At 43.6% G+C, this 12,143-nt stretch overlaps 1 protein-coding gene across 1 annotated transcript in view; it reads left to right on the top strand.

Moving 5' to 3' along the window:
* The window catches only part of LOC124805495 (oocyte zinc finger protein XlCOF6.1-like), a 54,607-nt gene that overhangs the window by 40,741 nt on the left and 1,723 nt on the right, over positions 1-12,143 (top strand). The window contains exons 2-3 of the mRNA XM_047266058.1: positions 4,529-4,915; positions 10,387-10,654. Of these exons, the coding sequence (XP_047122014.1) occupies positions 4,529-4,915; positions 10,387-10,654 (655 nt within the window). The remainder of the gene's footprint in view (positions 1-4,528; positions 4,916-10,386; positions 10,655-12,143) is intronic.

The following is a 12,143-nucleotide window of genomic DNA, read 5'->3' as shown; positions in this document are numbered from 1 at the left end:
AGCAAGAACTAGCTGAGAAAATGATTACTGGGGGCAGAGACGATTACAATGGTGGACAACACAGCCTGCTGGCACTGGTGATGACGTAGGATGTGAAGACAACAGCTGAAAATTTACCACTATAGAGAGTCCATCTCTGAGAGCAACTCGGGGAGTTGTTAGTCCTTATGGAAAGAGGTGTTACAACCTTCATACCGCCATTCACAAATTTTTTCTCGCCTTACTATTATTTCATCCCCCTTATTCCACATGGACAGAGTTTGGACTGTCAGGGGATACAATTTTCTGCTCTTCAGCCACATGAGAGCAAACGTGTTAAAAACTTAGTAGAAAAACTGGACATTGCACTTGACAAATGAGAAGAATGTTTTGCACGAAAAAAATAGATCGTAAAAAGGCATTTTTGTTGATTACTTAAAATATGGACACAGGTAAATGGAACCTGAATACTGTACACATATATAGAGACCAATTGACAATAGCATAGAGTAAAACATAGAAGGACGATGTGGAAACTGATTAAAGTAGATGACAGGATTGATGAGTGGAGGTAGATTGTCAGGGATAAGGATGTCACAGGAGCACAGCACTTAAGGGTAATATGTATGAGGTGGGCTATGTCTATGGATGTTAGGAGAAAGGATTTGGGAAGAATGAGGAGAAACGCGGTTCTGAAACAAGAATTAAGAACTAGATGGAGGGGGGTGGAGGGGAGGCAGTTCTGACAAGGGAAAGGTGGTAGGGATCTCCTAAATCTGATAGGACTGAGATATATCAGCGTGGATTCATGGTCAGGTAAGGAAAAGTGATCAAAGTTTCATCGGAGAGGAATTTAAGTGTGTGTAGTGTTGAGGGAATGTGAAGGTAGATGCATGGCAGAGTACCAGGATCAGTCAGCACAGAAGAAATTAGTGGTGGGATAGCGTTCATTTACAGGCAATGCAGAATCCTCAGAGGTGTTAAAGATGGCTGACTACAGCAGAGAATCTTATGAGTTGGTAGAGGAGGAAAGTGGGGGGAGGGGGAGGATAAGCGGATCCAGAACGATAGTTGGAATACATGGCAAAGATCTATATGGTGTGATAACATGAGTGACGAGCAGAAGCCCATTCTCCATGTTCGGCCAGTTAGTAGTTCTAATAATTTTAGTCTATTGTGGGCTTTGTGCTGAATGGTTGGTAGAAGGGGCATCCTTGTGACATGGCGTCAAGTCAGAGGTATTTTAGACTACTAGTTAGTGGACAGAATGGTCTCAAATGGTAATGCTAAAGTTCTTGGGGTTACTCTCCTTGTAATTATTGTCTGAATTTTGGTAGCGTTTATTTTGAGGGACCACTGGTTGCACCAGAAGGTGGAATGATTGTGATGGAGCTGGATGGATCGTTGGTATTTCTGGACAGTAGGGTAGACAACGAGAAAGTCTGTGTCATTGGCATACTGGAGGACATGAACAGGAGGAGGGGTCTTTGGCATATTGGCTGCGTAGAGGTCACACAGGAGTCAGAGGACAGCAACTTGGGACACACTTGCAGTGGGATGGGAGATACGGGAGTTGGTGTTGTTCATGATGATATAAGATGAGCAGTTATAGAGAAAGGATTTGATGAGATGGACATATTTTATGGAAAGTACATAGGTCTGGAGCTTAAAGAGGTGGTCAGAATGTCTTACATGGGAGTATGGTTTTTTTTCTGTTTAAGGGAGATAAAAATGACAGATTTTCAGGTTTTTGGTGGGAGAGGAGTGATATAAACGAGTCGGTCATCGGAGTTGAATCGGGGAGGGAAGCTACATTGATGAAGAGGAATGGCTAGGTGTTAATGGATATGTCAGAACTGCAAGAACTTAAAAGCCTTGCCCTCTGTTCCCTTGTAAGAGCTCACTAAACGACATTACCTGTCTAAGCCCCGGACGATGATCTATATCCAAGTGGGCCAGAGTTTCTCTTCTATCTTCCGTTGTCGTCCTGTCATTGTCGAGGCGATGCCGGTATCTTCATCCTCAGAGCCGTCTGTGGAACTCGCCCACGTGACGGGTCTCTATGGCACTGGCACCAGCTTGCATCTTTGCTCCCGTGGTGCTTTTGCCCTGGCTGTCTTTTGCTCGGACGACACCGCGCGAAAACTGCGTTGCGTGGCACCTTCTTCACGTCTCGCGCGGCATCACGTATCGCGTAGGAACACATCCACTTGTTTACAACCATGTCTCCGCAGTAACTGGCAGTAGTCCACCGCACAGACAGTGCACTACTACTCGTCAACAATGAGGATCTGCTCCAACTAATGATCACTCTTCACCGTCATTGGCTGACTGATTTCACTGTAGTATACGTTCTTAGGTTTACTGAACTACATTTAAACATAACATTAACAATATGCCTTAACACAAAATACCTAGGAAAAGATTTAACAGAACGCGTTGTGTATTACAAACACAGCAAAACTTCGCTCCTATATAAAATCTCCAGGTATACGTCCTCTCGTACTACATCGGTATTTTTAATTAACCTTCGTGTCTTACTAATTAATCCGGTTCGTTTAGCTATATCGAATGGCACCATTTCCTTCGAAGAAGCATTCTGTTCCACTTGTCTTTCTCCTATTTTGTTCCGTTCAGTCAACAAAAGAATTCTTGCGCTTTCTGTTAATGCTCTGTCTCTGACAACAAATAAGTTGAATTCGTAAGTTGAATTGTACGTCTATAAACCTTCGTGCCTGCAAAGTTTTACGTTTACCAACTAAAAGTTCAGCTGCATGTGACCTCTTCACTGTACGGTTTCTTTCATCACTCTGTCTCCCAATATACAGCACGCTGACTGGATCTTGTCTCTTTAGAAAGGTAGGCTCGCTCACAAAATTCTCCGTTAACATTGATCTCTCCACTGCAGTCTCCTTTAGTTAATTTTCCTCTTGCCCTTCACATACGTATTTGCCTTAGTCCTCTTATTCCCCTTCTTCCTCGTTATTGACTTGTTTCTTCCCTTCATATTCAACTACCATTGCATCTACTAGTGCCTTCTTTTCACTCTTCCAACTGCATCCATTTTTCCATGATAATACACTACTGACCATTAAAATTGCTACACCACGAAGACGACGAGCTACAGGCGCGAAATTCAACCGATAGGAAGAAGATGCTGTGATATGCAAATGATTAGCTTTAAAGAGCATTCACATAAGGTTAGCGCCAGCGGCGACACCTACAACGTGCTGATATGACGAAAGTTTCCAACCGATTTCTCATACATAAACAGCAGTTGACCGGCGTTGCCTGGTGAAACCGTGTTGTGATGCCTCGTCTAAGGAGGAGAAATGCGTACCACCACGTTAACAGAATATGGAATCGGTGGGTTCAGGAGGGTAATACGGAACGCCGTGCTGGATCCAAACTGCCTCGTATCACTAGCAGTCGAGATGACAGGCATCTTATCCGCATGGCTCTGACGTATCGTGCAGCCACGTCTCGATCCCTGAGTCAAGAGATGGGGACGTTTGCAAGACAACAACCATCTGCACGAACAGTTCGACGACGTTTGCAGCAGCATGGACTATCAGCTCGGAGACCATGGCTGCGGTTACCCTTGACGCTGCATCACGGACAGAAGCGCTTGCGATGGTGTACTCAACGACGAACCTGGGTGTACGAATGGCAAAACGTCATTTTTTCTGATAAATCTAGGTTCCGTTTACAGCATCACGATGGTCGCATCCGTGTTTGGCGACATCGCGGTGAACGCACATTGGAAGCGAGTATTCGTGATCGCCATACTGGCGTACCACCGGCGTGTTGGTATGGGGTGCCATTGGTTACACGTCACCTCTTGATCGCTTTCACGGCACTTTGAACAGTGGACGTTACATTTCAGATGTGTTACGGCCCGTGACTCTACCCTTCATTCGATTCCTGCGAAACGCTACATTTCATCAGGATAATTCACGACCGCATGTTGCAGGTCCTGTACGGGGCTTTCTGGATTCAGGAAATTTTGGACTGCTGCCCCGGCCAGCACGTTCTCCAGATCTCTCACTAATTGAAAACGTCTGGTCAATGGTGGCCGAGCAACTGCCTCGTCACAATTCGCCAGTCACTACTCTTGATGAACTGTGGTATCGTGTTGAAGCTGCATGGGCAGCTGTACTTGTACACGCAATCCAAGCTCTGTTTGACTCAATGCCCAGGCGTATCAAGGCCGTTATTACGGCCAGAGGTGGTTGTTCTGGCTACTGATTTCTCAGGATTTATGCACCCAAATTGCGTGAAAATGTCATCACATGTCAGTTCTAGTATAATATAGTTGTCCAATGAATACCGATTTATCATCTGCATTTTTTCTCCGTGTAGCAGTTTTAGTGGCCAGTAGTGTAATAAGAATATCAATATTACCATGTCCATATCCATCTTTTGCAGCATTATTATCTCCAGCTGCTTCGAAAACTTCCTTATCTCTTCCCTCCCTTGTCAGCCCAATATTTTTCTGTTTCGCTCAGCTCACATACGTTCCGGTTTCGGACACTGTACACCTTTGCAGGTGCACGCGCTCACGCATACGGGAGAGAAGCCGTACCAGTGCGCTGAGTGCGGCAAGGCGTTCACCCAGCAGCGCAACTACAAGTACCACATGTCGGTGCACGCGGGAACGCAAGAGTTCGCGGCGGCGTGTCCCGAGTGCGGCAAGGTGTTCAACAACCGCGGCTACCTCAGCTCGCACATGAAGATCCACCGCAACCGCAGGGAGTACGCGTGCGCCGAGTGTGGGCGGCGCTTCAACCAACGTGTCGCCTACACCACGCACAAACGCATACACACGGGAGAGCGGCCACATGCCTGCTCCCTCTGCGACAAAGCCTTCACGCGCAAGATGCTGCTGAACCAGCACATGCGCACGCACACCGGTGAGAAGCCCTTCAACTGTGAGGTAAGTTATCGGGAACACTGTTTTCTTCCAGCTTACTCTTACTTTCACTGATTAACATTTCCGTCCACATTTCCAAAGCAGACCTGTTCGTGTACAGTAACACACAATAATCTACTTTCTGAGGCACGGGTCTGAGCTAGACTTGGATCCAATCAGGCAGTTTCAGGCAAAGGTTGGGATGGCGCCTAGATTGCGCCTTAAAGAATATGATACTCAATGAGTTAAGATACGATAACTCACCGAACAAAGGTTACATGATACTCAGACAGATGGCACATGGGCTATTCCTCTCGCAGATAACCTTGTCGACTGTGGCTTCAGGAAGGACATCGGACCACAAAGTTATATAATAAAAACGTAATTTTCCGAGCCCCGAAGAAATAGCCGCTTTACGAGATGGGAAAAGAAGAGAATAGATTATCTTTTAAAACCAACTGGATTGATTTCTATTCATTTTGCTGTTGCTTCTTTAAGAGTATAGATGAAGATGTAGGTTCCTGACGCTACATATTTATAGCTCTTTTACAGTTAAATTGCAAGACAATGGGGTGATGTATGGGTGAGCTATTCAAATCTTTATGCTAACATCGTTGTTTAAATTTTCATTGGTTTCCTAAAATCACTTGAGTGAATTCTGGAATGGCTGGTGAAACAACATCACTATCACTTTCCACTTTTATCCTTTATGAACTGAAATACCGGTTATTCCTTCATTCCTAGAAATTAGTGATGTCGATAATTTGATATCGGCCGCTGTGACCAAGCGGTTCTATACGTTTCAGTCTGGAACCACGCTGCTGCTATGGTCGTAGGTTCGGATCCTGCCTCGGGCATGGATGTGTGTCATGTCCTTAGGTTAAGTTACTTTGAAGCAGTTCTAAGTCTAGGGGACTGATGGCCTCAAATGTTAGGTACCATAGTGTTTAGAGCCATTTGAACCATTTGATAATTTGATAAACATGTTGCTCGTTTATGTTGAGAGGCTACTAGGCATGATGTTCCTCTATGGCATTACGCCAATTTTATTGCGCTACACACAGTTATCACATAAATACTGTTGTACAGTAAACTGTTTCTCCACAGCTACATTCCTCACCGTTTGTTGTGAGTGGCACAAACCAGTTTGCTAGTGTCTCTCAGGAGACGTAAGTATTGGTGATGAATGTTCCACTGAATCAAAAATAGAATGCGTCTTTGTTCTTTTCCGTTCCAAAAACTGACTGTCGTGATTAATGCAACTAAGTACAAGGTTTTGGACCACTGTTCGTTAATTTTGGTTGAATCTGTTCTCCAGTGTAGTCGTTGAATTGGTGCTTTCAGTTTTTTTAAGTTCCTGATACAAAGTTAGATTATTTTTCCAATTCATAACATTTTAACTATAAACCGAAACATATTGGTGGTAAACTTCAGCAACTGCATTCTCTTCCACAATTTTAAATCTCAGTGCTAACCTCAACTTTGTTCGTCATTACTCTCTGCACAACCACTTGGAACTCATATTTAAGCCTAATACAGTTGCAGCGAGATGAATCTCACTACGTCACGCAGACAATAAACACAACGCTATTTCTGACTTCTTCCTTTCCTTTTCACTGTTTGAGATACAAAAAGTAAAATAGGACACTTTCCCTCAGTTTCAATAGACTTCAACTTTTACAATCTGAATGTCCCTACGATTACTCTAACGTGTTATTCCAGAGTTGCGAAATGTTGGAGAGAATCGTCAACAAGTACAGTAAGCAGCTGTTCTATAGAGTGATATCCCGTTGCTGTAAGAGTCACTGCCGGCCCTTGGGCATTTCATATTATGCAGATCCTAAATCTACGAATTTAGCTATTTCCAGACAAACGACATACTTAGAATAACCTCCCCTGAACATACCAAAGTAGCGTCTATGAAACCATTTAATGCTTTTAAGTCTCATAAAGTAATGGACTGAGATTATAAATGTGACAGCAGATTGTTTCAGTGTGAAGCAATTCCTGAGAAACACTGACAGATTTGTAACACAGTAAGTATTTTGTTATCTCAAATATGTGTCCTCCTCAGATAATGTTCCCTTGTTTGAAAGAAGTAATGAACCAGTCTCCTTCTAAATGAGACAATTTCCTACATTCTTTGCATTTTTGTGTATACGTCACTGTAGTTTGCTACTACCTGAACTGCATAAATAAAAACATAACCAAACATGTTTTTTGCAGAAATCTTGTTCCGTGTCTCCACGTCTATTTAACAGAAAAAAAGATCAACTATCTGTGCGTTGTGAACCTTGGTCTTAGCTCATGCCTCTGGTGTTCTACTGATGTGTTGAGATTTTAGGTGCAAAATATGGAGGTCTTTTAACGTACGTGTACGAAAGCCAAACCACGTCGCCACAAATACTTGTAGCTGTGTCACATCGTTTCAGTACGCTAGCTATACAGTTTCCTTCCTTGTAAGTGCTTCTTTAAATCATAGCACACGTAGATTCATTGTCTGTACTGCTATGGTACAGGTTTGTCCATTACGCAATATGTTATAATGGCAACGACAGTCCTAATACATCTTCAGTTTCTATCAAACTTTTACATAAATTGGCTATGTGACATCTATAGGAGCTATGGCTAGTTCACTTAACCGATACCAGTACAATATGCAACATTACCTCATGGATTATTCACATGTCCCCACAAAGAATCATCGATACCTGCGAGAAACACTGCAGTGTAAAATATATCTTCCTCCTAATGACGGAGATTTAATTGTCGTATCACATAGTTGACGCACTAAATACTTTATGATGGATGTAGAAATGTATTTTCCCCCTACGCAATGCTGACCCTAAAGGTAACAAGGTGTAAAGTTCTTTCGAGGAAAGCCTGAAGGTTTTACTCATCTTTCAATTTTAGTGAATACTTAGATCTAACGACGGCTGCTCTAGTACGAAGTGCTCCTCATGCATTTTTGAAAAATCGACATTCGAAATTTTAATAGCCCGATGGAAACTATATGAGAGAATCGACTCCCGACCAGAGGCGCTATCGTGATCAGCTAAGGCGGCACACTGGAAACCTAGCCGCACTGCGTTTAATTTTTATCCTAGTCTTTCATCAAACACTTGTATCCCTACAACGAATCGTATTTCTTCGGAAAACAACGGCAATAAAAACGATAATCATTGTGGTGCAGTTACAGTGGGATTCAATAAAGAAATAGTAAAGGGTCATTAATTGATCGATACTGCCGGGCGGGATAGCCGCGCGGTTTGAAGCGCCTGGGTCATTAATTGATCGATACTGCCGGGCTGGATAGCCGCGCGGTTTGAAGCGCCTTACCACGGTTCACGCGGCTAACCCCGTCGGAGGTTCGAGTCCTCCGTCGGGCATGGGTGTGTCTGTTGTCTTTAGCGTAAGTGAGAGTAAGTAGTGTGTAAGCCTAGGGACTCATGACCTCAGAAGTCTGGTCCCAAAGGAACTTTCCACAAATTTCCAATTTTTATCGATTCTTTCATGGACGTATCTCAGTGAGAGCATATCGAGCTATACCTGATTCGAACAAAGTACCTGTTATTTGCAGTAAGAGCCTCAGTGTATTGATTACAAACGATACAATACCAAGATTGTACCATAATGATTACCGTTATTATCTTTGCTCCTCTCCGTAGAAACATGACTCTTTGTAGTGATACGGGTATTTGGTGGAAGATTAGCAAAAAAAGAATAAAAAAGAATGACGTGCAGACCTTAGCCTTACGTGTTGGCGCCTCTACTCGGCGGCTGGTATCCTCTTGTGATATTTATGAGGGTCACTGCAAAAGAAATGCACACTATTTATTTTAAATCCATCTTTTATTTTACAAGTTTGAAAGTTTTACAGTGTGTAGATACATCCTTTAGGAACAATATTTTCATTTCTCCACGGTAAAATTCTGGACCACCCTGTTGGAGTCACTGTTTGGCAGCGTGCACAAGGGAGTCATCATCTTCAAACCTTGTTCCACGAAGAGAGTCTTTCAGTTTCCCTACGAGTTGATAGTCACATGGAGCCGGGTCAGGACTGTAAGGCGGGTGTTTCAGTGTTGTCCATCCGATATTTGTGATCGCTTCCATGGCTATTTGACTGACATGTGGCCGTGCATTGTCGCGCAACAGTAAAGCATCCTGCTTTTGCCGATGTGGTCGAACGCGACTCAGTCGAGCTTGAAGTTTCTTCAGTGTCGTCACATATGCATCAGAATTTATGGTGGTTCTACTTGGCATGATGTCCACAAGTAAGAGTCATTCGGAATCGGAAAACACCTAGCCATAACTTTTCCAGCAGAAGGTGTGGTTTTGAATTTTTTTTTTTTTGGGTGAATTTGCATGATGCCACTCCATTAATTGCCTCTTCTCTGGTAAAAAATGATGGAGCCATGTTTCATCACCTGTCACAGTTGTTCTAAGAAATTCATCTCCACCATTCTCGCACTGTTCCAAAAGTTCGCTGCATACCTTTTTTCTTGTTTCTTTGCGAGCCACTGTCAACCTCCTGGGAACCCACCTGGCACAAACCTCTTTTAACGCCAACACTTTCAGTATTCTGCAAACACTCCCTTCCCCTATCCCAACGTAGCGTGAAAATTCGTTCACTGTGATGCGTCTGTCAGCAGTCACCAATTCGTTAACTCTCTACACATTGTCTGGAGTGTGTGCAGTACGAGGCCTGCCGCTGTGAGGACAATCCTCAATATTGCCGTGTCCGCTTTCATCACGTAACCTGCTTCCCCACCGACTAACTGTACTGCGATCGACAGCAGCATCTCGATACACCTTTTTCGACCTCTTGTGGATGTTTCCCACTGTGTCGTTTTCGCAGCACGTTGCTTCTGACGAACGTCAAGTGTAGCAGCCATCATGAAGACACGCTGTGACGTCGCCACTCACGGGAACAGGTTGAACTAAGTTTGAAAACAAGCGGGAAGAATGTATCTGCACACTGTAAAACTTTACGCATGCAGAACAAAAACTGTATTTTTACAAAAATAGTGTGCGTTTCTTTTGGAGTGACCCTCGTGCCTGTTATTTGTAGTAAGAGCGTCAGTGTATTGAAAAGTATACAAACGATACAATACCAAGATTGTACCATAATGATTACCATTATTATCTTTGCTCGTCTCCGTAGAAACACGATTTTTTGTAGTAATACGAGTATTTGGTGGAAGAAAAGAGTGACGTAGCTACAATGTAGTACAAGAAGACGTGCAGACCTTAGCCTTATGTGTTGGCGCCTCTACTCGGCGGTTTGTATCCTCTTGTGATATTTAACAGGATCGTGATACTTGGAATGTTAAGTTTTGGAAACGCTTGAGAAGGGCATCGTACTACAGCAACATTTGTTACATACAAGTATTTACTAAAATCTTGTCGAACAAGGGGAAAATCGGTGACCCATTAGATGTAGGACTCCAGTGTGACTGAGTTTGGTGCTCGACCTGAGAGCTGTTTGTGTGCAGGTGTGCGGGAAGCGGTTCGCGGACCGCAGCAACATGATGCTCCATCAGCGCCTGCACTCTGGCATCAGGCCTTACAGCTGCGGAGAGTGCGCCAAGGCGTTCACCAAGAAGCACCACCTCAAGGCGCACATGTCCTGCCACACGGGGCTGCGGCCGCACGCCTGCGACCGCTGCGGCGCGCGCTTCAGCCAGTCCAGCAACATGCGCACGCACCGCAAGAAGTGCACAGCGCCGGGTCCGCCACGCGGGGGTGGTGTCGGCGTCGAGGGCGGCGCCGGCGGAGGAAGCGGCGGGCCCACGGCGAGAGCGGCGGGCGCCAGCGTCATCATGCGCGTGTCCGGCGAACTGGTGCAGCGCATGCTGCATCGCACCGACGATGTAGCCGCCGCCAGCGCCCGAAACATCATGTTCACTACCGGCTCCGCTATGTCTCTCGCGGCTCCGACAGCCACCCACACAAGAAAAGTTGAGAAGGCTCCACTCTCGAACTGCAATGACTCAGATACTGCCTGAGTCGCCGCGAGCCAATATGCCAAGGCAATGCCAGTAACTAATTGTAAGAGACGATTATGTAGCAGCGTCCACATGAAGTATTATTATCGTATTTTAAGTTTTATTCAGCAGTGTTGCTTTTGGTGTAATGCTGTTGTCCATATGATTAACTTCTCATGGTTGGGGTTCACAGTCATATAATATTTCTTAAAAGACATCATAGTCGCCGTTGTCTGTATATAATATTTATTATTAATATTTAACACTGCAAAAGTTACCAAAACACAAAAAATACAAAAGTGAATGACAGGGATTATACACATAATCAAGCAAATATTTCATTAAGATACTAGCGCACTTATAAAAGTTGATGAGAAATGAAACATTTAATTGCATTCGAAGAATGTGATTTATTGTATCAATCTACTTCAACAGTGATTCATAGAACTGTACACTTATTTTAGACACTCATCCAAAACATTTTAAGCAATTTCGATGGAATAGTATACATATTTACTTGGTCGTGTTTGCTATAACAGAGCCTAGTTGAAGGATGCATCCTGTATTTGTGCGGAGGCATTGTGATGTTTTGTCCCAATTTGTGGTGCTGCACAATGAACTGGATTGCTAGCGAGCGTTTTACGCCATTCACATTCGTAAAATATATACGCATACAAGGTATTATGTATCAGAGCTCTGTCTTCATCTCATTTACGAGCGCTTAAGTCAACGTGAGACCTTATTAACAGATAACACAGGTATTATCCTCTATTATGTTACAAATAAATATTCCCATCATATCCTACTGCCCTTTACAATCATAGCACTATTTAGGAAGCTGTATGATGTCGACAGATGAAAAGACTTTACGGTATAAAGCTCATAAGTTGTATCCTTGGTGTGCACTATCTTTGCTACGTTCACAGACAGTATCTTTAGTAAATGTATTTTCGCGCCAAAGGACTTAGCTCCACATGTTGTCAGTGCACCTGAACTTGTATGTGTGATGGATTATTGGAACGATGGTAACATTGACAGTTCAGTACACATTTAACATCTTAATGAAATGAAATGCTTGCTTAATTATGTATATACACCCTGTGCTTCCCTTTTGTACTTTCTGTCTTTACGTAACTTTTGCAGTGTTACTTGAAAATGGCCATAAGGCCGAAATTGCAATCGTAATTATAAATATTTTCTACAGTCAACGGCGACTATGATGTCTTTTAAGAAATGTCCTCTATGTATTTTCCAGCCCTTCCAAC

The sequence above is a fragment of the Schistocerca piceifrons genome, chromosome 7, assembly GCF_021461385.2.
Source record: "Schistocerca piceifrons isolate TAMUIC-IGC-003096 chromosome 7, iqSchPice1.1, whole genome shotgun sequence".
In the NCBI taxonomy this organism is placed as follows: Eukaryota; Metazoa; Arthropoda; class Insecta; order Orthoptera; family Acrididae; genus Schistocerca; species Schistocerca piceifrons.
Note: the sequence above shows the minus strand (reverse complement) of the source record. Positions and strands in the feature narration are given on the sequence as shown.